The sequence below is a fragment of the Zingiber officinale genome, chromosome 1A (genome assembly GCF_018446385.1).
Source record: "Zingiber officinale cultivar Zhangliang chromosome 1A, Zo_v1.1, whole genome shotgun sequence".
Taxonomy (NCBI): domain Eukaryota; kingdom Viridiplantae; phylum Streptophyta; class Magnoliopsida; order Zingiberales; family Zingiberaceae; genus Zingiber; species Zingiber officinale.
In genome coordinates this window covers 123,417,553-123,445,478 of record NC_055987.1, presented here as the reverse complement: position 1 = coordinate 123,445,478, position 27,926 = coordinate 123,417,553, and the positions used below count along the sequence as shown (strand labels likewise).

The 27,926-nt window shown below is 34.9% G+C and overlaps 2 protein-coding genes and 1 non-coding gene across 3 annotated transcripts; all 3 read left to right on the top strand.

Annotated features, from left to right (window-relative positions):
* The first annotated feature begins 40 nt into the window (after positions 1–40).
* On the top strand, positions 41–202 carry LOC122039106. The gene has a single exon (XR_006128003.1). It is a non-coding gene; the product is annotated as a U1 spliceosomal RNA (small nuclear RNA).
* A 3,895-nt stretch (positions 203–4,097) lies between these two features.
* LOC122030248 (binding partner of ACD11 1-like) lies at positions 4,098–14,342 on the top strand. Its single transcript, XM_042589433.1, has 8 exons — positions 4,098–4,238; positions 4,362–4,465; positions 4,624–4,705; positions 11,017–11,085; positions 11,176–11,232; positions 11,320–11,660; positions 12,924–13,047; positions 13,928–14,342. Exons 1-8 carry the CDS (start codon positions 4,233–4,235, stop codon positions 13,946–13,948), a joined length of 804 nt encoding a protein of 267 aa, XP_042445367.1. The 5' UTR covers positions 4,098–4,232; the 3' UTR covers positions 13,949–14,342.
* A 3,663-nt stretch (positions 14,343–18,005) lies between these two features.
* LOC122030257 (magnesium-dependent phosphatase 1-like) lies at positions 18,006–23,249 on the top strand. Its single transcript, XM_042589439.1, has 4 exons — positions 18,006–18,164; positions 20,660–20,831; positions 21,571–21,687; positions 22,883–23,249. Exons 1-4 carry the CDS (start codon positions 18,055–18,057, stop codon positions 23,003–23,005), a joined length of 522 nt encoding a protein of 173 aa, XP_042445373.1. The 5' UTR covers positions 18,006–18,054; the 3' UTR covers positions 23,006–23,249.
* Positions 23,250–27,926: the final 4,677 nt, after the last annotated feature.

The following is a 27,926-nucleotide window of genomic DNA, read 5'->3' as shown; positions in this document are numbered from 1 at the left end:
CCGAAGTCTTTAAGAAGGAGACCGTGTACGGCGGTTAAACATACTTACCTGGACGGGGTCGACGGGCGATCAACAAGGTCTGTGACCTAAATCAACGGCTTCCATTGCACTCGGGATGTGCGTTGGTTTACCATCTCCCCAAGCGGGAGAGTGGACGTCGTAATTTGTTAATGAGGGGGGTACGCGCCTGCGCGGCCCCCATTAAAATATTAGTCTAAGCTTTGTACAAGCGATAATGCTCAAGTACCGCACTAGAATTTGTGTTGCGGGGAACTATCTATTAGGTTGTAAGTGAACCAATTGTAAATGAAAATGAACCAATTATTTGTGAATTAAATGAAAATGAACCAATTATTTGTGAATGAATTTATTTATATTCGTGGGAATAAGTTTATTTATATTAGTTCAGTTATAAATTTGAGTTAAATTAATTTATTTGAACAAGTTTAATTTGTTAAATTAACTTATTTGAACAAGTTTATAAATTTGAATAGTTTGTTAAATTAAACAAATAAATATAATTTGTTAAATTAAATAAATAAGTTTTAACATATATTAAATAAATTGAATGTTTATGAATTATATTCATTAATAATTTTTTTTTAATAAAATAAAATAAATAAATTAAAATTATGAAACTTAATAATCAATCAAATAATTAAAATTTTTAAACAATTAAACAAATTTAAATTGAAACTCGATAACATCTAAACAATCCGAGTTCGAATTAAGCTCAAGTTAAACTTGAATTAAAAGCTCGATAATATCTATAACAAGCTAAATTTCAAATAAGTTCAAACTTATAAAAAATAAATTAAACTAAGTTTGAATAATTATTTCAAAAACTTGGTTCATTTTAAGTTCGGCTCGGCTCAATTACCTTATCAACGAATACCCCAAAAACTCGGCTTGACTCTACTCGTTTATAGCCCTATTTGTGATGCTCTTTTTATGGAAAATAATACTTGTGATGCTCTTTTTATGGAAAATAATAATTGTGGCAATCTTGGGTTGCAACATTTATGTAAATAGGTATAGACAGTAACCACGGATAAGCAATGTAATTTATGTAAAAATAAATAAGTATAGCCAGTAACCACGGATAAGCAATGTAATTTATGTAAAAATAAATATGTAAAGACAGTAATCATGGATAGACGGTGTAATTTATATAAAAATAATAGATGTGTTAAATTTGTAATATTGTGACTCGCATAGTTGGATGTGAAGTACTTTGAGGGCATTGGAAAAGGTTTATGAAAGGTTTGTAAAATCTAAAGAGAACATCTCCAATACAAAGTTTATGAGAGGTTTGTAAAATTCAAAAAACTAAATAAAAATTTTTAAACCATTGTAGATATGAGGTTTGAGATTTGTAATTTAATAGTAATAAAAATACAGACCTGCTTTTTTATCTTGAATTTGATGTAATATGCATGAAGCCATGCAACTTATACTATGAATGAGATCATAAAAAAACTTATTTAGAGCTTTAACTATTGGAGATATTTAAATAAAATTTCATATTATTGATGTGATATTGGAATCATGAAAAAAATTCATTTAGAGCTCTAACCATTAGAGATGTCCTGAGAACATCTCAAATAGTCAAATCTCTCTAGAAGCTTTTTTGTAATTTCTAATATGCCACATCAAAAGTGAAAAAAACTTACCATTCTCTTCACAATAAAAAAAAATCTCCATACAATTTTTTTGTGGTCCTACATTACAAATCACATATCTTTATTTATTATTTTTTCATTTAATATCTCTATATAATTTTTACTTAATATTTTAATTAATTTTCATTTTTAATTTAATTTATTTATAAATTTTAATTAATAAATTAATGAACTTATGTTTTTAATTTAATTTAATTTATAATTTTTATTTAATATTTAATTAACTTATGAATTTTAATTTAATTATAATCATTTTTATTTTTTTAACTTATCAAATATATTTATTTTCAAAAGAAAGATATATAATTTAACTATTAAATAAAATATTTAATGGTTTAAAAAGTCAAACATGCAATATTAGTTTTTCAATGATTAATATCTCCATGTTCAAGAGAAAAAAAGAGTTTAATTTTTCAAACTTATTCTTTAACTAAAATCTCAAAACTTATCTCCATACTCATTAGAGTTTTTTTATTGAGTTTTTTTTTAATTTTATAAACCTTTTAAAAAACTTACATTGGAGATGCTATGGGCTTTAGAGTGGAATAGGATCGTTAGAATTGACACCATCTTATGTTACAAATACGTGAATATTATCACAATTAATATTAATTTAATTTTTTTAAAAAATTTTAAATTAACCTAAAATATTATTACAATTAATATTATTATTAATTTAATTTTTTAAAATTTTTTAATTAACCTAATTTTTTTTACAATTAATATTATTATTAATTTAATTTTACAAATTTTTAATTAACCTATCAAATACTAAATTAAATTTTAAAAATATTTATGATTATATAGGGGTAACTTGGTTAAAAAAATCTTTTGGATAATAAAGTTGTCAATTTTAAATAGATTAATAATAAACACCAATCATTTGTAGAGTATATTTTATTGCACATGTAATACACATGAATATATATAAATTAGTATATAAATTTATAAATTGGACATAGTAAAGATGCACCAGTTCAAGCTACAATAACATACTCTTTCTCATAAAAATTAATTTATTTTTTTATATTATATATTAAATTGAGAATAATAAATACTATACCTGATTTTAGTCCATAGATAAAGAAAGATATGATTTTTAATTTAATCGGTCATATTTACAAAAGTTTTTCCGTTCATAATACGTCAATCTAATCTAAGACGTGAGATTAAAGATAGTTTATATTTGTATATAAAAAAACTTGTAAAAAAATTATTAATACTTATAAAGAAAATTATTAATAAGTATTAAAATTAGATAATGTAAAAAGATAAATAAATTAATATAATTTAATTTTAGACTTCATTAAAATTAATTATTAAAGTGACTATATTCTTAATTAAATTAGTAAATAATTTTATTCAGAATGATATGAAGATGATGTTTGACTAAACTTATTAAAAATAGTTTATAAGCTCGTACAATTTATAAGTTATTTTAGGAGCTTATAAGTTGTTAGGTCTTATTTTAAAAATAAGATGTTAAAATATTTGGGTGAACTTATTACAATCAACTTAAAGTACTGATGTGTTTGGTATTATAAGATTTTTTTTATTAATAAAATATCAAAAAAAGTATAATACTATTAATCGAGGATTTTGGATTTTTTATTAATAGAGGGGTTTGGGTGAATTTCTACATCAGGAAAGAGAAAATTGAAAAGAGACATTGGTGGAGAAGATGATACCTGGAAGAAAAATCCACGAAGATAGAAAGATATTAGATTTATAAAAATTCATGAAGGATAAGATAAGGATTTATGAAATTATATAAGGATATTTTAAAGAAGAAAATTATTAAAATAATTTTTTTTTAAAAAATAGGAGCTTCCATATTTTTTTAAAAACAACTTATAAGTTCCAAAACAATTTATTTTTGATAACTTAAGAGCTATTTTAAAAAAAATTTATCAAATAAATTTGAAAAATTTATAAATTTCAAAATAACTTATAAATGATTTTAGAAAATTTATAAACTCAGTCAAACATTCTCTAAATTAAAATATTTAATTTAATCTGGGATGACAAATTAATACGCCTTATCGTTCAAATATTAGCGTGGGCCACGTAGACCTCTAGCGGGCCCCGCCCCTATCAGCGTAGACCCAGCGTTAAAGCGAAGCGAATGGCTGCGAAGGTGATTGAGCTGTCAACGGAATTAGGAAAATTATAAAGAAGTTAAACGTCGCCCATGCCAATCAAATCTCGCACCACTGGTTCACAATATCTACCGTTAGATATCCATCCGACGGATCAGATGTCTTCTAGTTCAACAAGCAATAGCCAGTGGGGCGCCGCCAGCCGAAATGCAACTGGTAATCTGATCCCAACTTTACCCCTACTGATAGTCCTTATCAACGATCATGCCCTTTCAGATATTTATCAGTTAATCGGCTTAGTGGTCTTCTCGATGTTTTTTAAACATGGAAGGGTATTGATATTACATCGGTTTTTTTCTTCCTCCAACGCCCCAAGTTGGAAAGATTCCGGGAGAGACGACGCAGCGATCACTGAAAAAGTACTTTTTCTCTCCCTATTTCTGACCAGGAGATGGAGGTAATGGCCAGAGATTAGAGCAAAAAAATGTTCTATTTTGGTTATTTTTGGCTATTCTTTTCGATTGTTTTCCGATGAATGACTCGATTATGGTGCGTGTGCGGTCCGGCATTTTTCTTCTAGACGAGAACGGTTCGAGTTCGGAATATCTCGGATCTAGCTGGAGAAAGGGAGATCCGGGATTTTTTCTCTTTTTCAGGAGATATCGAACAAATCGAGATCCGTGGGTAAGCGTTTCTTGTTTTGTTAACGCTATCTTTGTTGATTTTCCTTTCGCTGGGTTGATTTTAATCTCTTATCGATTGAAGCACTATTCAGAACTCTCTTTCTTGAATTTTTTGTGTATTCGTTTTGTCGTGAAAAATGCCTATTTTTGTTACGGCAGCGGCAGGGACACTGGCAGTGAGCGGGTCGCGTTTGTAACATTCAAAGAACCAAGAGCACTAGAGATCGCATTGTTACTATCGGTACCTTCGCTTTCCCAATTTTTCCAACCATGTAATTGCGCAACTCACTATTTTTTACTGGAGATTTTTTTAATAGAAAAAAAACCTGTAAGAGTTATACATTTTCTGGCCGATGACTTAAATTACTTCAATTTTTTGTTCTTATGACTCCAAAAATTGCTTGAGGAGGGGATCATTGGTGATCTTAGCTAGTTATGTGGTTATCATTTATAATTTTTCTCTTGGAGGCGAAGACTCATAATTTTGCTTCTTATTCTGAAGACTGAGTTTAGTTCCATAAAGTATCTTCTTATCTGGGAAAGATTACTAATAGTATAGTACCTTCATTCGACTAAAAGTGTGCCGACTAAATTGGAAAAGGTGTGTAAAAATGGTGTAATAGGTATGAGTATCTGACGCTATAGCCTAAACTATGGTTTGATTATAAAGGCTCGGAATCATTACTTAGGTAAGATTGCATTATTTTTGAACACTTTCATTTACTTGCACGTTATGTTTATTCGAAACTTCCTTCATTTGCATAATCTAGGTGATTTACTTAGGCATATTGAAGCACTCACAATGTACAAAACTTTCATTTCACTTAGTAGGTGATGTTGCTTTCATGAGGTATCTTCTGTAGTGTTAATGGAATGGAGTTGAGGAGGAAAGGAGTAAAGCAACAAAATGATATCAAGTGGAAAAGCTAGTTAAGATGTAAATACTTCCAGCAAAACAATTCCCCTGAGAGTGAATAATGATTAATTGGTAGATGAAGATGATCAGTGTTACACATCTAGTATTGCTACTGGCATTCTCAGCTTTTTTGCTGGATTTATGAAGACTTTAGTTGTTGTGATGTATTGTAGAGATGGTTGTGATGTTAGTGATCTTAATTTGTGATTCAATTTTTCTTACTAAACAATGCTTTCAGGTGTTATATCTGTTGGTCCCTTGCAGCGGCAAAACAGAGGGGTTGAGTTGCCCTGCTTAACAAGGCCAGCCAAAAATACCTTTCTCAAACAATTGGGCTTTAGCACAATTACACACTTTAAAAAAATAAAGAATGAAATGAAACAAGTACGAGACAAACGAGTTTTTACTTGGTTGACAATTAGAGGATTGCTACTCCAAGGAAAGTCGGTTCAGTAGACAAATCTCATTCTCGAACAAAACATCGGAGGCGGAGAAGCCTCGTACACGGAAATTAAGCTCGTAAACTAAAGGCAGAACTAGAATTGAAGTACTGAGTGTGTTATTCTGAAGGAGAAGGCCAGGGTTCTATTTATAGTCCACTGGTCGAGCAGTCTGGGCATCTGGGTGTAGATAAAACTTTATCCACATCGCAATGACTACGCGAAATGGGAGAAGATATATTTTATTTGGTCCAGGTCTTGGAATAGCTTCGGGCGCCCGGATCGCCTTCGATCAGGGGCGCCTCACCAAGGCGCCCCCGGCTGGACAAAAGAGGTTCGGGCGCCCGAACTCCAGTCAACTCCACAGTGACTTTTTGTCCGGGTCTTCTGTTTTGGCTTTGCTCGCTTGGGTGATTTCGGCCATCCAGAATAGGGCTCACCCGAACTCATTTTCCGGCCTTCTCGAGCAACCTTCGCTTCGACTTCCCGTCCCTATGAAATGTCGCGCACTTCCTTCTCGTCCGCTAGCGTACTCTTCCGCAGCACCTCGTCCCTTGGATACACCGAGTCCGTCGAATCTCTTCCGTGTTGTCCTTCTTGCTAGCTGCGCCTTTCGTTCGACTTCCTATGCTCCTAAGTTCCTGCACACTTAGACATAAGGCATTAAAAGACAACATGACCTAACTTGACTTGATTGATCATATCAAAACTACCACGGGTACTTACAATTTCTCCTTTTTTGATGTGAGCAAAATAACTTAAGTTAGGATAAACTAAAACAAATAACAGTAAGATAATTAGTATAATTTATGCAATTAAAAAAATGTGTAAAAATCAAGATGTACCCTCCCCCTAGACTTAACCTCTAATTCTCATCATTTGATCACATTAAAAATAGGGGTATAACTTGAAATAAATTCAAAACAGAGCCTAAGAGATAAATCTAGAAAAATCATGAGCTTTAAATTTCGAAAATCTGGATTTTTTTTAATTTATAAACCATTTAAAACAAAATAATTTGAAAAAATATTTTTATTCGTGGGAAAATTCTGAAAATTTTTATAACAGTTAAATAGACATATCCAAAGCAGAGATAATTTTTTTATGAAAAATTGTAATTAATTTTAGTAGTAATAAATTCTTTTCTACATAAAGACATATTTTCTTTAAAAATTGCGTTAAAAATAGTTTTTAAGCTCAACAAATCTTGAAAAAATTTCTAAAAATAGAGCAATTATTTTTCAGAAAAAATAAATTTTCAAAAATTGTACGTTCAAGAATTTTTAATATTAAAAATCAGTATTTTGATAGAAAATTCAATAAAGGTAAAAAAATTTCAAAAATATTTTCTTTGATAGAGAACATGATGAGTTTTCACAGAAAAATAAATTTTTCAAAAATAACTCTATGGAAAAATTTTTAATTGAAAAATATGATTTCTGATAGAAAATTCATAAGAAATAATGTTATGAACAGAAAATTATGAAATTTTTTCTATTAAATCATCTTTCTCGGAAAAATAAATATCTAATTAATTTTGAATAGAAATTAAATGAAACAATTTATTTAGAATGTTAATCAATTTTAAAAAAAAATGCATCAAAATTTAAAAGTAAGACATGCATAAACATTTAATCTAAGCATGATTTTTGAACCCAATATAGGTTCCTTCCTACTTGATTAATCAAAAATTTTCTCGGAATATATTTTTGTGATATTCTTCTAATTTGACCCTTATGATATCTAAAGTGTCAGTTTAGTCTTTTTTAAAATTTGAAATAGCTATATTCGAATATACAGAATTCTTTAAATTTTCTATATTTACTTTCAATTTTTCATTTCAATTTTTAGTTTGTCGTAATCTTCTAATCCATAAGATATTGGTAAGGTTCCTTTTAACTTATTATTTTTTTTAATAAATTTTTATTAACATTTTCTAATTGACATGAATTTTTTGATAAAATTTTAATAAATTCAAATAATTGGTCAGAAGATAGAGATCGTACCTGACTTATCTTGTCGATCTCATTATTTGAAGTTCCCCTTGTAGTGCTGCTTTCTTCTAACATTGCTCCCCCTTCATTGATACTCTTGATGCTCATCTCGGATGTGCTTGCTTGATCGTCTTCTTGGTGACTTGCCATCAGTGCAAGTCCGGCATGACTACGACTTCTGAATCTGATGACAATGTTTCATCCCATGTCGTCTTTAGATTTTGGTGCTTCTTCTGGGTTGGTTTCTTGTCTTTATCCTTGTTCTTCAGTTTTGGGCAGTTGTCTTTGACATGCCCTTCTTCATTGCAATGATAGCACCTCACTCTTCTTTTTCTTCTTTTGGCCTGTATTTGATTGAATTTATTAGCTTTAAAGAATTTTTTAAACTTCCTTACCATAAATGTCGTTTCATCATCGTCGAGAGAAGTTTTAGACTCTGGTTCATCGATTTTTGCCTTTAAGGCAACATTTTGTTTGAGCTCCTTTAGATATGCACATCTAGTTTTATGTACTTCAAATGTAGAAAATAATTCTTCTAAAGTACTTACCTCTAGGTCCCTAGAGATGTAATATGCATCTACTAAGGTTAACCATTCAGATGTTCTAGGGAAAGCGTTAAGCGCCTACCTTAGTGAATCTCGGTTGGTTACTTTTCTCCGAGATTCGTGAGTCCGGTCATGAGTTCTTTGATCCTCGAGTGTACGTGTGTGACGGTTTCACCTTCTTCTAACCGGAGGTTGCTGATCTGGTTCCGGAGCAGGTCCCTTCTCGTGAGTTTTGCCTCCAAGGTCCCTTCATGTAGTTTCAAGAATTTCTCCCAGAGCTCCTTGGCTGACTCGTAAGCTCTGATTTGGTTGACTTCTTGTGGCGATAAAACGCTCAGCAGATGAAATTCTATCTTGTCGTTTGCCATGAAGTCGTCTTGCTCCTTTTTCGTCCATTGATTTTCTTCTTTGTCGTTCCCTTGCTGATCCTTCGGTGTTACAAAATCATACTTCATAATTATTAATAATTCAAAATTTGTTTTGAAGAATACCTCCATTTTCTTTCTCCAAGTCGCGAACTCCCCCTCGAACTTAGGCGGATAGATGCTCGGTCCGACCATTGTCTTTTATGCTTCGGTCGGCGGTTAGTCCTTCTGACGTGGTTGGGGCTCTAATACCACTTGTTTGTTCCTTGCGGCCGACAAGAGGAGGGTAAGTTACCCTGCACAACAAGACAAGCCAAAAATACCTTTCTCAACCAATCGGGCTTTAGCACAATTACACACTTTCAAGAATAAAGAATAAAATGAAACAAGTACGAGACAAATGAGTTTTTTACTTGGTTGACAATTAGAATATTGCTATTCCAAGGAAAGTCGGCTAAGTAGACAAAACTCCTTCTTGAACAAAATGTCGGAGGTGGAGAAGTCTCGTACATATAAATTAAGCTCGTAAACTAAAGACAGAACTAGAATTGAAGTACTGACTATGTTTTTCTGAAGGAGAAGACCATGACTCTATTTATAACCCACTGGTCGAGCAGTCCGAGCGCCTGGAAGGGCTCCGGGTGCCTGGGTGTGGATAAAACTTTATCCACATCGTAACACCTACTCGAAACGGGCGAAGATATATTTTATCTGGTCTGAGCGCCTGGAACAACTTCGGGTACCCGGATTGCCTTCGACCAGGGGCGCCTTGCTAGACAAAAGAGATCCGGGCGTCCGGAGTAGCTCTGGGCGCTCGGATTCCAGTCAACTCCACGTAGATTTTCTGTTCGGGTCTTCCGCTCCGACTCTGCTCGATTGAGTTATTTTGGCCATCCGGAATAGGGCTCACCCGAACCCATTTTCCGACCTTCTTGAGCAACCTTCCACTCCGGCTTCTCGTTCCTCGAAAATGCCGCGCGCTTCCTTCTCATCCACCAGCGTACTCTTCCGTAGCGCCTCATCCCTCGGACGCACTGAGCCCGTCGACTCTCTTGCATGCCGTCCTTCTCGCTAACTGCGTCTTTCGCTTGATTTTCTGTGCTCCTAAGTTTTTGCACACTTAGACACAAGGCATCAAAAGACAACAGAACCTAACTTGACTTGATTGATCACATCAAAACTACCATGAGGTACTTACAATATCTTGTCCCGTTCAATTGCATCATCTAATATCAAGTTCAACTCTTTGAAGTAAACATAACCCATTAGGCATTGTATTAAAATCAATATATATCCTAAAGAAGAAGAAAAAAATTGTTATGTGATAGACAAAGTGGAGAGGTTAGAGATAGAAGAATTTCTTTTTCACATGGAAGCATGGAGTGGGCGATTGCCAAGAGGAAGCTGACACCCAATAGTGATAGAGTAGAAGCTATGCCACACTAAGGCATGAGAACAATGGTGAGGGTTGAAGTGTTGATGAGTCAGTGCCCAATGGTGATCGGGAAGAAGTTGTTGTACATTAAGACAACAACACAACAATGAGGGTGGAACCATTGCCAACTCAGAAGTTTTGTGGCATCAAAGTCATCCTCTCTTTACATGGCATGGTTATTGCATTCCTCTTTCTCTCTTCCACCATATCAATCTCATACAAACTTGAAGTTGGCCACAAGGGTGGAGTCAAGAATGATTTTCTAATGCTAAGAAGTATTGAATGTGAAATGTCATATTGCCCATTTATTTCATAAAGAAATAAGATAAATATTAATCTGTATATTGTAATTATAGATTCGAACCTATACATCATTGTACGAATCAGTTTTAGTTTGCTTTACTGATAACACTATGATACGAAGTAGCATAAAAAACATTTTTAATTTTATCTTAACCTTATGATCTAATAAGGTTCATGGTTCAAAATTTATTTAAAGTGATTCATGATACTTTGACAACTTTGCACCTATTCTAAATTAAATAGGAAAATTGTGTATTTTAGCATGTAAAATTTTTCTAGGGCCTGAAAAAAATTCTGCGAATTAGAATTGGAAAAAGAAACAATGCACTAAACACTTCTTGATTATCCAGTTGAAAGGTGTTTTGATGTGTCTCACGTGTGACAACATATTTAAAGATTGACTTCCGAGTTTCCTCGATCTGAATTAATTTAACACATGGAATTTTGAGTGCTATTGCTTTGATTGCAAATGCTATTCATTTAATCATTTACAGCTGTTAAATGTTGATTCTTCATCAAATTAATGGTCTGTTATGCTTGTTGTTTGTCTGTAGGGTGCCACTATCGTTGACCGAGTTGTCAACATAGCTTCTGTTGAAAATTATGTTCCTACAATTGAGGAGGTATTGTTTAATGTTTATTTCTTTGAAGACTTTGTAGGTACATAGTTATGTTGTGGCTGTTTCACTTGTTAATTTCCTTTTATGCTGCAGCAAGTTGCATTAAATGAGGCAGAAATTGCAATCCCTGACTCCATGACAAATATTGAGGTGTCTGTAAACAACAATACAATGTTTTACGCGGAGCTTTAATTATATGATATTATTGCAATGAGTAACCTGGTTGTATCCATGTAGGGTGGTAGAAGTAGTCCAAGTGCTGGACAAGACTATGTAAATAAAGCTCATGTTGTTGTATCCACTGTTCTAGCAAAGGGTTCAGCCCTCAAACAAGATGCTTTCAGCAAAGCTAAGGCATTTGACGAGAAGCATAAATTATCAGCTACTGCATCTGAAAGGGTTATTTCTTTTGATAGGCGTGTTGGCCTTTCAGAGAAATTTAATGTTGGAATATCTATTGTCAATGAGAAAGTAAAATCTGTGGATCAAAAGCTACATGTGTCTGATAAGACAATGGCTGCAATAATTGCAGCAGAGCGCAAGCTGAATGACACTGGCACAGCAGTGAAGACCAACAGGTAGTTGTGTTATCTGCAGCATCAGTTTTTGCTGCACTTTCTTATAAACTAAAGATTACAACAAAACGAAGGGAAAATAGATTCTTCTTTGACAAAAATTTTTTTTAGAGAATTATTGAGAGATATTTATGGTCTAATGGAACAAGTGATTATATTTTCTACTTTCTGGTAGAAGGCATATTCCTATTTGTTCTCCTGCAATTATAGCATCATGCTACTTCTTTACGATTGGAGAAAGGGTTTAGTTGAATTATCCTTGCAAAATAACATAATTTTTTGACTTTTTCATTTAATTGGTCTTTCCTTTCTGAACCTTTTGAATCCTTTCTTTCAGAATCAGTCAGTTCTATTGCATATATGAGTGAGAACAAGAAAAATTCAGTGCAAACTAGATTGAACAGATAACTTTAATGGTTTTTTTCATGGGTTTGGAAATTTACATTGTCCACTATCACACAATATTTTATTTTCAATTGCTCTTGAATTCTATAATTTTTTTCAGTCATTAACAAATTGTTGGCAATTGCTAGAAGCTTAAAACTTATTAATGTGCTATTATCTAAAACTTCTTGGGATGATTCTTTTTATTGATTACATGCTTGACAACTATTTAAATTATATATTTCTTTAATATAACTATTTCCATTTGTGTATATGCTTAGGCCTGTTGCCTATCTAATGTATATATGCATTAGGTGATTATTGCATGCTATTTGCATACTTTGCTTTTAGAACCTTGATTACTTTCCATTCTTCATTTACCTTAGCTGTTTCATTATCCATTTTGTTTCTATTTTCTGGTATTCATCATCAAACCGTGTCAGTCCCAACTATTTGGCACTCCAATGCTATAACATCAGTAGTGTGAAAATTAAATAAATCATTTGTTATTACACGAATTCTGGTCTCCCTAATCATCTTCTAATAATAACATTGACTAATGTTTCATTGTTGTTATTCAATATCCAAAATGTTGGCAAATTTAATCCATACTTTAGTGTTGAGCATCTTGTCTGGTACTAGCAATACTAATTCAAGTCTTATTTTGGTGATGTTTTTAGTATATTTTATAGGGTAGAGAACCATCTTCAGAAGATAGTTCCATTCAAATTTTTGAAATTAGGCATAACTTTATGTTGAATGCCATGTGCATTGCTTCTATTTTTTTAGTATTGTTTCAGTGTTCTTAATTCTCATGGATATAGTAGCAAGTGGGTCTTAAACTTTCATTCAATTGCTGATGTATTTTGCTTGAGAGTCCAGATACGTATCTGCTGGAACGTCTTGGTTAAATGGTGCTTTTGGAAAGGTAGCAAAGGCTGGTCATATTGCAGGCGCTAGAACGAAGGAAAAGTTTCAATTGGCAGTCTCAAATTTAACAGCAAAGGTAGTGGATCCTACTTGTTTCATATTGAAAGTTTAAACTTTATTACTATTAATTTGAACTATTTTTGAACATCAAAACCTGAAATCACTCGCATAGTCTTGCTATAGCTGATAGTTAAAATTGTTTATGGAAGATGTTGTTGACGGGTGGGTTACTTTAAACTATTTCTAAATATAATTTCATTACATTGGTCTAGAGAGGAACCTTATTATTTGTTAGGTGATTTCATTAAGGGAGATGAGAATTATTGTTTCCCAATATGTCCTCATTACTTCAAATCGATGTCTCTAGCACCTTGTGGTATCAATTTTGAAGCCTTTTAATAATTCTACTCTAATCGTTTCCTGATGTTACTCTAGAATCACTTTTGCCCAATCTATCAAAAACTGCTGGTTTCTTGTGTCCTCTAGCCATAAATAACCTTGAAGGAGGTTAAGTACCTAACAAACTTGTTGGATTCGTTATTAGACATCAACACGCAGTTGGTTCGTTAATTGATAGCTGAAATTTATATCGGAAGTAACTTTGTAGCAAATTATCTGGATTAACCTGTAAATTTGCCTCTTTGATTCAGTATTTTCATTGCAATGTCTTTTACTCATAGAAATAAAAGGATAAGGTTACTATGGTTCTCACAGGTTTGATCAAACATCTTAAGCATATTGTCTGTTCGATCAGGCATCAGAAAATGCATGCCTGATTTGATCCATCATTTTCTTTTAGTAGCGTCGACCCTTACGAATCCTAAGACTAGTATTTCGTGCCTTTCTTTAATAACACAAAAATGCAGTTGCACAAGAAAACTATACGCTGCTGATTTAATTTTATTGTTTTGCTACCATTATCTTCACTGTGGCCTTCCTTTCCGTTTCATCTGCAGGATCCAGTGGTTGCTGCGTGATCAATTTACCTTTCCGTAGAAGTTTACACTTGTCAAAGTGAAAAAAGCAGTGTTCATATATTGATGTCATCAGAAAGGCACTAAACTGTTGCTGTGGATGTAGTGCATGCCAGGCCCCTTAATGAAGAGTCCAGCTGATGTTTCAACATTGTTGATTGATGTTGCTTGATTGAGATTCCTTTTCCCCCCCTCTTTTATGTCTGTATTCTTTGTTTATCAAGAGTGGTAGAAGTTCTAGAAATGAGGAAAAGTTGAATCGCTTGTGCTGTATGATTTGAGGGCGAAATGCCATATTTTCTAAGGCTTTTGCAAGGCATGGTCATGGTGGTACTGATCTGTGTGAAGAATGATCTTGCAAGTGTGAGAATTTGTTGTTGTTGAGATGTTCTGATAATTATGTTAGATGCAATCTCTCAAGTGTAGAGAATCATTAGCTTTCTAACTAGAAGCCGAAAGTAGCGGAATTGAATCCAAATAAACAATTAGAAAGGCAGTCTTGAGTGCTTGGATGCATGTGATTGATTCTCACGAACGACGATATGGGGTTTATTTCATCATACGTCTAACATTTGTATATTTATATTTATATATTTTTTTATATTCCTGGGGTGGTATTAAGAAGTTATTAAAATAGCGGATCTATAAGTGTTTGGATGTACTGTGGATTAATTTTCTTTAGTCAGAAGACAATCTTGGAATATTGTTTGCGGAGCGATGAGTCATTTGTGCTTATGGATTTGTCTTAGTGGTCAGTGAGAAATTTTCTCGGGACCAAATCGATCACTTTGACTTAGTCAGTTGACTTAGTCGGTTTGAAGAGTTGTACTTAGTTGGTTTGAAGAGTTGTATATTTAGATTGTCAAAAAATTAAAAAAATAAGTGCTTTGGATGCAGATGAATCTATCCTGAAGGTTTGCTTTGTCTTTTTAAAAGCATTGTTTCTACACCATAGATCCTCCATGGTATTTAAGTCATTTCGGGTGAAGATTAGATCCCATGATTGAATCAATTTAAGTGGTAAAAGAGTGATTTACTCGCCCTTAGGATCCTGTCAGTTTATCTCAAGATCAGCATGAGGGAGATATTTCATGGTAACTAAAGTAGCAAGTAGATGGAGGATGAGTTCTTCAAGGTGTAAGGATTTACATCACGCCCAGCTCAGCATGAGGGAGATTTTCGCAGTAACTTGAGGGTGAATTTTAAAAGTGTAGATGTATTCAATCTAGACTTTTATAAACTCCATAGAAATTTAATGGTATCTAAATTAGATTTTTATAAAATTTTAAAAAGTCATATGGTACTTAAACTTGACTTTTAAAAATCTTTTAATATCCAAATTTTATGGATTTTCATGTATTCTTTTAAAATTCTTTGGGTACAAACTTTAAATCCTTAGTAAACTTTAAAAAATAAAAGAAAAAGTTATCTATTTATCCTTGAGAGTTCTATGGGCTTTTAATCCAACATGTCTCTCTCTTTTCAACTGTCATCGCTTCTCTTTTCCCTTTCTCCACGGTTTTGTCTCTTTTTTGCTCATAGATCGACCTCCTCCGCCATTGAATCCGAGTTCCATCTGCTAATCAAGTGTTCTCTTCCCGTTTCCTCAGCTCTTCTTCGATCTTTCTCATAGGCAAGTGAACATTTATTGGGATTACATCATTTGACTTTATTGTTTTGGTTCATTAGGTAGAAATTGTGGTGATTTGTATTTTTTTGAATTTGAAGCATCTACTCTCGTCTGAGCATCAAGTACCTTGATTATTGTGTGATTGTCGATTTGTATGTGCGTCTTTTGTTTAAGGGCGTATTTTGTATGTGTGATGGTAAAAATTGATCTTTTTTCGTGTTTTCCTTTTTCGTAAATTGGATAAATTTTGGTGTACGATATGACATACCCAATTTTTCTTCACGTCATGTGGTGTTATTTCGATGATATTTTCTTACTTTCAAGTTACAAGCAGTGGAGAGTGGAGAGTGGAGAGTGGAGAGTGGAGAGTGAAAAGAAGAAACGGAAAGTATGTGGAGGAAAAGTTCAATCTTGCTTGGTTTTCGTGCAATTAGTCCATCTTATTTCCTACTTTCTTTTGATTCCTCTATCTTTTATTTGGAAGTAGTGTCGTTCTAATGAATTTCTAGATGAACCAAATAATGAAATTTTATCATTCTTGTCAGAATAGGTTCATGATAGTGATTGTTTTGATCAATTATTTAATACTCAAGAACAACAATGAGCAAATGTCAATGTATAGAGAGATATAATAGCGAATTGAATATAAAGATGTTCATCATATTGATAATAATAAACCTTAGATTTTTTTTTTTATTTTCCGTAATAGATTATTGAAAATATATCACAAATACTCAATTAGCAATAATAAATCTTAAATTTTTTTCTTTTCCATAAAAAACTATTGAAAACATGCAACAAATACTTAGTATTTTTTTATTATCTAGATATTTGATATTGATATTACGTATCTGATCCTGTCCGAACGCTGAATTGATGGGCGCTGGGCACGTGGTGCTCTCCGAACTGATCACGTGGATCTCTGATTGGCCGTACGGATCTCCGGCGAACCTGCAAAGAAGTCGGGCTGGGAAGGGGCTCCCGGCGACGACCCTCCGACGCTCAAGTCAGGCAAGAAGAAAACGATGAAGTGACTCCCAAGATGCGAGATCGCGTGATTGCGTACCTCCGTCGAAGTCTGAGGGCTCTTATATAGAGCTGTGGGGAGGCGTATGCACGCCTACCGAGGCGTACACGTGTCCTGCACCATACCTTAGTATGGGTTTGCCAGAGGAGCATGCCTGACACCATACTGCTACAGTCTGAGCACCTCTCTGATGGGACATCAGAACCTTCCGTCGTACGATTCTGCGTATGACCTGGTCGTCGACTATGCCTGCTGTCAGAAGATGCCTCCCAATGTGCCCTTGTCCTTGGCTCCTTTTTCCCCGAGCCGAGCGTCCGTCCGCTCGGCAGGCATCGGTCCGACCGGGCGTAGGTAGCGGTCCGATCGGGTGCTCGGCTGAGACTGTTCCTTCACAGCATTGATGCTTTACGCCTTGGCCGAGCAGGCTACCCGCTCGGCCCGGCGACCCTGTTCACCATGAGCGTCGGAAACCCGACTCCCTGTCGGGTTGTCTTTGATTCCGCTCAGACCCGTTCGGCCGGTCGACCCACCCCTTCTCCGATCGGCTGGCCTTCATGCTGACCCTTTTGACTTTTAACCTCCACGTGGCGTTGACTCCCCTCCAGAGGGGGTCCCCGACTTTATTGCTGGATCAGTATCATTAAAAATTATTGATTAATTAATTATTTATACTTAATTAAAAATTTGATTTCTAATATCACTCATTTGTATTTGTTTATGTAGTAAAAAATATTAAAATATATAAAATAAAAAGTAAAAAGATAAAAAAATGGTCAGGAGAAATTCTAATATTTTTTTCCAAATATTTTTTTTATAATTTTTAAATTAAAAAATATATGAGAATAATCTTTTTTTTCTTCGTAGCCATATTTATAATTCAGGTCCTCTGTCTCGAAATAACTATGTCTCCGTGTCTCTTTATCGATCAGACGGTCATGACATCCTTAAGATATGTACGGTATCTTCGTGTTATGTAAAACATACTTAAGATGTAATTTGACTCGTTTGATAGACAATGAAATATAGGGACGATTCGAATTTCCATATTTAATGGAAGGGTTGGATAATAATTTATAAGATATTATTAAATTATAAAATCTATAATTTTTTTACAAATATCTATAAAAATCTTGTAAAAACAAGTTATTGAATTCCATATAATTCCTTTTATAACTCCGTAAAATATTATAAAAATTAATAAAAATTTAACTCTACACAAATCTATCATTAAAAAATACCCTCAATAAAAATTATTAAAAGTCTGAATTAAATACACCCCTTTATAAATTGTGCTCTAGTCAAAACAAAATGTTTTTAAAATGGCATTTAATAAGTTTTGCCTGATTAAAAAGAAGGAAAAAGATTGTTTGATCTCCTGGCCACCAGCGACCAATAAATTGAATTGGGGAGCATCTCTCATTCTCTCTCTTTGGAAGTCGAGCAGAAGAAACCATGGGAGAACAGCGGGCGAAGGAGGAGGCTCTTCGAACCCTCGGCCTCTTCCAAGCGCTCCCCAAATTGGTCGTCTTCGATCTCGATTACACCCTCTGGCCTTTCTATTGGTAAGTGAGTCTGCATCCCTACCCGATTGGTTGTTTCCGCAACCCCGACCTTCTTGATGTGCTTCTGGTCCGTTTAATCTGTTTCTTCGACATGCGCGATTGCAATCGTTGGTTGTTCATCTCCTGGTTCTTTATGCTATCGTTCGTAATTATCTTTGATTTCTCAAAATAATGTGTAAATTTTAGAAGTTGTTTTTGAGAGAGTGAAGAGTCGCTTTTGTGGCGATTTGACGCTGCAGCGGCCTGATCTTTGATGAAGTTAGAGATGCGATTTGGGAGTTCCTGGCAAGTTTGAGCAGCCACTTTGCTATATTGGGCGTGCGGCAAAGAGAGTGATCTAGAAGTTCCTTAGGGTTCGTCAGGAAATTCTGATGGAGATGAGATTTGTTCAGAGGTTGACAACTTGCAGACAGAAGCGGGTTCAACTGATGGGTGGTAGCTCGCCAGTCAATGTGTTAGGCTTGGCATTGCTCGATGCCGAGCCAGGTTAAGCATGACAAGGTCAAGGGCATGGGCCGGCTTGACACGCGGGCTCAACTTGGCTCAATTTTGGATCGGGTCAGGCACATACCTTGGCTCAGGACGAGTTCAACATGTGTGCTCAGAATGACCCAAGCCCATTCCTAAAGTGCTCTTTTGCCTCAAATATCTTATAATGTCCCTACTTTTTAATAAAATCATGGCAGTATCTTAGTCTTTTTATCAATAAAATAATTAGAATAATTCAAAAAAGAAAAAGAAAAAAGAGAACATTGAAAAATAATTAAAATTTTCATACAAATAGTTCCTTTTCCTCCCCATTATTTGGCCAAATTTATATTTGATTTATCATTCCTCATTGTTCATATCTCAATTCTAGAGTGTTTTTCTCATTCTCTAATCTATATATTCTACATCTCTAATGCCAATTATTGTTTCCTTATTCTCTCATATTTTACCATATTGTTGGAGATCTAAGTTAAGTCAACATCAATGGCGAGGGCATGAGGATGTTGCCTACAATGCCATGACAATGAAGGATCATGGTAGGTGGAGCCTAAAGCTAAGGTTATATTGCAAGTTATGTTTTACACCACGGTTTCGTGATCCTCAAATATCAACACTCATTGTACAATCGAACCAAGTCCTTGATCAAAGACATGGTTTCTTACCTCTTCCCTTGGAGTTGCATTGATATGGTCTATTATGCTATCTAGATAGTGACTCTATGAGGGTAGTATATGTTGTTGACTGAGTTTGTTGACTAGAGTTTGTTGACATGCCCTTTTGGCAACTGTCAAGTGTTCACTAGGCAGCACTAAACCTTTTATTGCATTATCTATTTCTATTAAATTGGATATTAGTCATTCCCCACAACATCAAATTATATATGATGGGGTTCCATAGCAGTAACATCTTTTCTTGACAGTGCTCAAGCATGAAGATTGAAGCACCATTTGTCAATCTTTGTGTTCATGTTCATATGTAATTTTTTAACATTTTTATTTTTAAATCATGTAACTTTTTTTTTAGATTAATTACTTTGTAAATTTTTTTCTAAGCTTATATTTTAATTTTATAGTATTTTTCTGGCCCATTAGGGCTGGCTTAGGCACTAGGACTGTGCATGTGTTGGGTTGACGTCATCCATGGAATCTCGGCTTCATTCCATCTCTTGCCTGGCATGGACCAAACTAGGAGAACATTATCCCTCCTTGTTTTTTTTAGTCTAATGCTAACACTTTAGAACATGGTCAAGCATGTGGATTCTTCTGTATCCAATTCATTTGGTTAGGTCCATGCTATCTCTTATGATAAGAAAATCTTCAAATTTATTTCTTACAGAAAATCTTGTAATTTCCTTTTCAGGAAATTATTAAATTTGTATGTTATGTTGTTTGCATCAAGCAATGTTCTGAATGGTGTCTAGAAATGATGCTTTTTGTTAAGACTTAAGGGACAAGAATTGTGACACTTCAGTTAACCATATAACTTCATCCAGTCTTTGTTTTAATATTCCCTTCTCTACCGTGCATATAGAGATTTCCTAAGCTGTGATGCATCCAGTCTTTACTGTATGTTAGTGTCTGTGTTATCTAAAATCTGTCATCATTAGGGACTCTTCTTTGATAATGCAATACTGTGTTGGTTACCTGGCTTTAATGAGAAATACTCCAGATAATGGAAAGAAGCCCAAAGAAAAGATATTATACAAAATTTGTCAAACAGATGACCTAGCAATATGTTAATCATGTTTGATAAGCCAGTCTGCATATCCATTTAATCACTTGGAATTTTTTCTGACTAGTATTTTTCTACATAATAATCTTTGCTCAAACCAAATGCCTTTAAGGGAAAGTGTGCTTGCAACACTGTTAGTGGGTTTAGCAAATAGGCAATCCAAATTTGAGGTTGGACTGGTCTGAATAAGATCAACAGCATTTTATATGTTCTATCTACTGTGATTGGGATTCAAATGAAATCAATCTCATGTTCACTTTTTGATTATTTTCCAGTGAATGCCGCTCCAAAAATGAAATGCCATCTCTCTATCCACATGCTAAGGGTATCTTATATGCACTCAAGGATAAAGGCATTGATGTGGCAATTGCTTCTCGATCTCCGACTACTGATATAGCTAAAACATTCCTCCAAAAGTTAGGCATCCAATCCATGTTTGTTGCTCAGGTTAGCCATCAAAAATTAATTCATGATCTACATGTCAAAACTATATTTTGTACATAAGTATAAATAGACAATGATCTAGCTCATATGAGTTCAATTTTAAGTGTATACTTTTTAATTTGTCCGAGTTGATCTCGTGGTTGCAGAAAACATTATATTAGTAGATAGATTGACACTAGTGACATTAATATTTTAGTCAATTCATTTGTTATTTGTTTTTTCTATCATTGTGTTGGAATTCCACCAGTTATAATATATTTGAAGTGAGGGACATGCATAGCATGTGTGATTCATGTAGCAATTCTCACCATACATCCAATTGTTGTTGTATTTTGCCTTGATTTGTTAACTCATTTGGGTTTTAGGTGGAAGATACTGAGTTTTTTAAAACTGCCTAACACTGTTTGAGAAAGGTTATCCAGCAGCTACATGTCAACCCCATGTATGCATATGCTCTATGCATCAAATAGCCTATATTGATATCATCATCATGATCAAGTTGTGTTCTTTGGTTATATATATGCATTGGACTTTTAAAGCTTTGATACCTGGGTATTCACTGGATTCAAATGCTAACTATTCAGATTTGTAAAGGAAGATTAATCTTTCTTCAAATTTATGTCAGCAAGTTAGTACAATTATATTCAATAACAAAGGAACAATGAACTTTAGGATAGTAAGAAGACTATTTTATAGTAGAATTTTATGCTAACAGACCAGAATGTATCTATTTCTGTTTCAGGAAATATTCTCTAGCTGGACTCACAAGACTGAGCATTTTCAGAGGATTCAAAGAAGAACTGGAATATCATTGAAATCAATGCTTTTCTTTGATGACGAGTACAGAAATATTGAAGCGGTAATTTCATTTGACTTTTCTCCTGTTTTGCATGTGAAGTTGTAATAAGAAATAGTGAGGGTGTCAGAAAATCTATATAACTATACAAGATAACTTTTTTATCAACTCATGTAGTTTACTAGTTTCATCTGATATATTCCATGTAGGCTTGATTTCCAGCAAAAATATTTTGGATATCTAACCTAGCTAAGACGAAGCATCCACAAAATTATCCCCAATTTTAAGTATAGCATTACTTGTATTCTTGTGATGTTCATAACCTCTAATAATATTTTATTAAGTTCAGTTGCAAGATAATGTATGCCATTCATTTGTATTCGAGAAAACTTGGACCCTAATGGAAGTTTTACTTGGAGAGAAAGTGGAGGGAAGAAAATTGGAATGATTAAAAATATATTTTGTTGAGAAAATAAGTGTACCGCACGATTGTATTAATAATTAAACTTGATTTATTAATGTATTCAAAAGCTTGACAGGATTTAAGTACAAACTCAACATGTAAACTGACAGAGAAAATATCATTAATTCGGAATCAAATATTAAAATATTTAGATAATATTAATTACCCGGATAGTTTGATATTAATAATATTAAAATATTTGAATAATATTTGGCCTGAATATTAATAATTTTGCAATCATTTATTAAATTAAATATTTGTATTGAAGTCCAAAGGTATTTGGATAATAATAAGAATATTATCCATATATTTGTATAATATTAAGAACATAAAATATATGGGTAATATTCGCTCTAAATATTAACAATTTTGTTTTCAAATATTCGCTCTGTTGAAATCATGTTAAGTTTGATTGACTTACTATCTATGTATAACAAATTTTGTTTTCACCTTGCAGCTTCCTGTTACTCTCAAAGTTGTTTAATGCTATTTCGTTTGTTGATGTTTCCTGTGATCCGCTTGCTCTCAAAGTTGTTAGATAAAAAATATGATATATAACTTAGCTTAAGTTTAGTTTAAAGTATACCTACTCTTATGCACGATTTATGTTGCATTTCACTATTCCGTTTCATTATTCTGTTTCTGCATGCATCAGGTTTATATATCTTCACCTTTTTTTTTTGCTAGTTTTTTGATGATATTATTTGCCTTGATTTATCGCCAAGTAGATTCTAAACTTGAGCACAAGTGAAACAGGTATATTATTTGCCTTGATTTATCTTCCCATTTTTCCAGGTCTCAAAAATGGGAGTAACAAGCATTCATGTGGAGAATGGTATCAACCTTGAAAAGTTAAGATTGGGATTAAGAAACTTCTCTCGTGCTTCTTCATCAACCAACGTAGATCAGGCTGATTGATGTATACATAAGGGTTGACCTACGGCGGTTTGAAAAAATCGTCTGCCTGGACTCATTTTACCATCTTGGTATACTTCCTTTTCTGAATTATCTGCTCCTAATTTTATTCAACTGCTTTGCCTATCCGTTACGAGTGTGGAGCCCAAGTTTCCAATTTCCTAGTTGATGAGTCAATGGCTTCTGCATTTGATTGTATTTGTACTGATTTCTGGTTTAATAGCATGTGCTGCATCTTGGCTACGTACCTATTTGTGTTATCGAAGATTTTTAAGAGATTTAGTTGAATTTAAAATTACACAGAATTTAAATTCAATTTACAGTTGAGCTGACTAGAGTAGATAATCTCAAGTTATTAGCAGAGGTTGATTTTTATTCAAGTGTCAATCTCAGAATGATTGAGTGAGCAGAGCGTCCAAGTAAAGAGGTCGGTCGAACGAGGTAGACAGGCCTAACAAAAGAGGTCGATCAGACGAGGTAGAAGGGTCGAGCAAGAGAGGCCGGTCGGGTCGAGCAGACAGATCGGGCGGCAAATAGGTCGAGCTGTCAGAGAGGTCGGCCGGGTCGAGTAGACAGACCGGTTGAAGCAGACAGGTCGGACTGTCAGAGAGGTCGGTCGGGTTGAGCAGACAGATCGGTCGACAGATAGGCTGATCGAAGCAGACAGGTCGGGCTGTAAGAGAGGTCGGCCGGGTCGAGCAGACAGATCGAGTGAAGCAGATAGGTCGGGCTATCAAAGAGACTAGCTGACCGGGCGAGCTGATAGGCCGGGCGAAGATCCCGAGCGGGCAGAGAAGTCTGTCGGTCTGACAAAGAGACCGATCAGACGAGCTGACCGAGGCCTACGAGTCGCAGTTTCCTTGAAACAGATTCACCCACCTCCGGCTGTGCTTCGAGGTTTACAAGGGTCGTCTATTTCCCAGGATACAACGGTCGACCGTGAATCCGACCAAGCACTGGTGGTCACGGCTAGCTGAGTGGTACCCGAATGCTACCACGGGCACTTCGCCGAGCAGGAGATGCACGACAGAGGAGGAAGAAAAATGGAGAGTTTTTGCTTTGCTTACTGTGTGTTCTCTGCCTATGATCGGAGCCTCCTTTTATAGGAGCTCGGATCAATGGCCAGAGTTAATGATCTTAATGATTATTATTAACCGAGCAGTGAAACGACCACCGTTTTACTCATTATTACTTGGCCGGTTTTATTCTGCATTAATTTAGAATTTAATGCATTCGTTTCTCAGCAGCAAAAGATCTACGTGGCAAAATGTTGGTTGTTCCACTTGGGCAAATTTTGTCCCGACCGGTCCGACATTCGTGTGCGTAGGTCGTGCTCGCATACGAGTCAACTTGGTTCAGTGCAATGCGGGCCCTGAATTTGCATCCCCCTGCGCACCCATGTATGAGATAGAGTCTCTCCCCATGCATTTGTTTACATCCTCAATGTATGTGAATTAATATAAACTAACAAAAATACCTTGAAACTTCTAATGTGGGACTAAAGTCCTATTCACAATGGAGCCTCTTTCCTCTTCTATTTCTTCTCCATTCACTTATTCAATAATCCCCCACATGAATGGAGATAGGGTAAGTGATAACATTCAACAGTTAAGTCAAGTATAAGATAAGTAGGTTTTACCCTTTGAACCTTTCCTTGTGAAGATTTGGTTGTTTACTGGCTGATAGTAGACACGATGTCCTTGAACTATACTGTCGTCTGTGTAAGCAGTGACAAATCTCACCCAAGACTCTCCCTGATACAACTCAGTTCTCATGAATGTGTTCATTCTTGGCCATGAACACGCCTGGTTCTGTGAGAAGCTCTAAGAATTGTGCCTCCAATTCTCTTCGAAGCGGCCTCACTTCTTTCTCACATAGGTGATCTCTAAAGAGTTGTCATTTACTCTTCTTGATCATTAAAAGTCCATCGGCTTATCTTGGTGTAATCACTGTTTTATTGGGCTATTCCCCACAGTGTGTTTAGTCAGTACAGATTAGTTGTCCCTCTGAACATAGTTCTTGGGATCTCCAGTCAGCATAGGTTGGGTGTCATCTGCACTGATCGCTGACAACGACATTAAACCCATTCCTCGTGATGAGCTTGCAACTAACTCTCGATTTAACCCCTTGGTTAGTGGATTCGCTAGGTTATCTTTTGACTTCATATAGTCAACAGTGATAACTCCAGTTGAGAGTAGTTGTCTAATGGTATTATGTCTATGACGTATATGTCTAGACTTACCATTATACAGATGACTCTGTGCTCAACCGATTGCTGATTGACTATTGCAATATATACAAATTGTCGCCACAGGTTTCAACCATCGTGGAATATCTTCTAAGAATTGTCGTAGTCATTTAGCCTCTTCACCACATTTATCAAGAGCTACAAACTCAGATTCCATCGTGGATCTGGTTATTACGGTTTGCTTAGAAGATTTTCAAGAAATGACTGTACCTGCTAGAGTGAAGACATACCCACTCGTAGACTTAGAGTCTTTTATATCAGATATCCAACTTGCATTGCTGTATCCTTCGATCACAGCAGGATATCTTGTATAGTGCAGTCCATATTCACGAGTTACCTCAAGTACCTCAGTACTCTTGTTATCCCTTTCTAGTGCTCAACACCGGGATTACTCGTGTATCTACTCAGTTTGCTTACTGCGTAGGCCAAGTTTGGTCGTGTACAACTCATCAAGTACATCAGATTTCCAATCACTTGAGAGTATTCTATCTGCGAGATACTTTCACCTTGATTTTTTGATAGATGTTGACTTGTATCTATCAACGTTCGTGCCAACACAGTATCACCCTTGGTGAACTTCTCAAGAATCTTATCCACGTAATGACACAAGACTAAGAACAAATCCTTCTGTCGTTCTAAAAATTTTGATTCCTAGCATCACATCAGTTAGGCTCATGTTTTTCATGTCAAATCTTGAGTTTAACATATCTTTAGTGAATTTGATTATCTTATCATTACTCCCAATGATAAGTATGTCATGTACATAGAGACACAAGATGATATAGTCACTCTCTGTGGCTCTCATGTAGACACATTTATCACATTCATTGGTCTTGAATCCACATTCCTTTATGACATTATCAAATTTCTCATGTCACTACTTTGGTGCTTGTTTCAAGCCATATAATGACTTCACCAATCTACAGACCTTGTTTTTCTGTTCTGGCAATTGCTACTCTATGAAATCTCGAAATACATCAAATGAATGTAAATACAGTCTTTATAAACGGAGATTTAGAAGAGGAAATCTACATGGACCAATCTACAGACCAAATCTTGAGTTTAACATATTTTTAGTGAATTTAATTATCTTATCATTACTCCCAATGATAAGTATGTCATGTACATAGAGACACAAGATGATATAGTCACTCTCTATGGCTCTCATGTAGACACATTTATCACATTCATTGGTCTTGAATCCACATTCCTTCATGACATTATCAAATTTCTCATGTCACTACTTTGGTGCTTGTTTCAAGTCATATAATGATTTCACCAATCTACAGACCTTGTTTTTCTGTCCTGGCACAGAAAACTCCTCAGGTTGGTCCATGTAGATTTCCTCTTCTAAATTCCCGTTTAGAAAGACTGTCTTTACATTCATTTGATGTATTTCGAGATTTCATAGAGTAGCAATTGCCAGCAATACTCTAATGGAAGTTATTCTCGACACCGGAGAGTATGTATCGAAGTAATCAAGGCATTCTCGTTGTCGGTATCCTTTGATTACCAATCTGGCATATTTATCGATTGTGCCATCTGATTTCATTTTCTTCTTGAAGATCCACTTGCAACCTAGTGGTTTACTTCCCGGAGGAAGATCCACGAGTTCCCATGTGTGATTTTGCAAGATAGATTCTATCTCAGATGTAATTGTCTCTCTCCAGTGAGGTCCATCAGACGAGCTTACTGCTTCTGAGTAACTACGGGGCTCACTTTCCAGCATGAAAGTGATAAAATCTAATCCGTATGATTTTTCTACCTGAGCTTTTTTACTCCGTCTAAGCTCAACCTCAACTGGTTCAACATCATCTTTTTCACCTTGTGTTTCATATACCCATTTTGAGGAGCTAGTATCCTCTCGGGTCTTATACGGAAACACATGCTCGAAGAACGAGGCATTTCTCGATTCGATTATCGAGTTCTTGTGTATCTCCGGTATGTGTGACTCATACACACAAAATCGATAAGCACTGTCATTATGTACATATCCAATAAATATGCAATCAACAGTCTTTGGTCCTATCTTAATCCTTTTCAGATTAGACACCAACACTTTGGCAAGACACCCCCACATTCATAAATATTTGTAGGACGGTTGTGTTTCATTCCACAACTCATAAGACTCTTATCTATTTTCTTTTGGTGCACTTTATTTAAAAGGTAATTAGCTGTTAACACAACTTCCTCCCACATGGACTCTGGCAATCCAGAGCTCAATAGAAGAGCATTCATCATCTCCTTTAGAGTTCGATTCTTTCGTTCAACAACTCTATTTTGCTGAGGAGTATAAGGAGCTATTGTTTCGTGTCTGATCCCATGTTCAGCACACAACTCAGCAAACGGTGATACATATTCACCGCCTCGGTCACTTCGAACCACATTAATTTTTCTATTAAATTGGTTTTCAACCTCATTCTTATATAGAGCAAATTTCTCTATAGCTTCATCCTTATTTTTGAGAAGATACACATAACAGTATTTTGTGTTATCATCTACAAAAGTAATGAAGTATTTATTACCACCACGTGTTGACGTACCTTTTAGGTCGCACACATCAGTGTGGATTAGGTCAAGTTGTTCGTTACTTCTTTCAATATGTTGAAAGGATGACTTTGTCATTTTCGCTTCAACACAAATCTCACACTTGTGTTTTGGGTCAAGATGGAATGT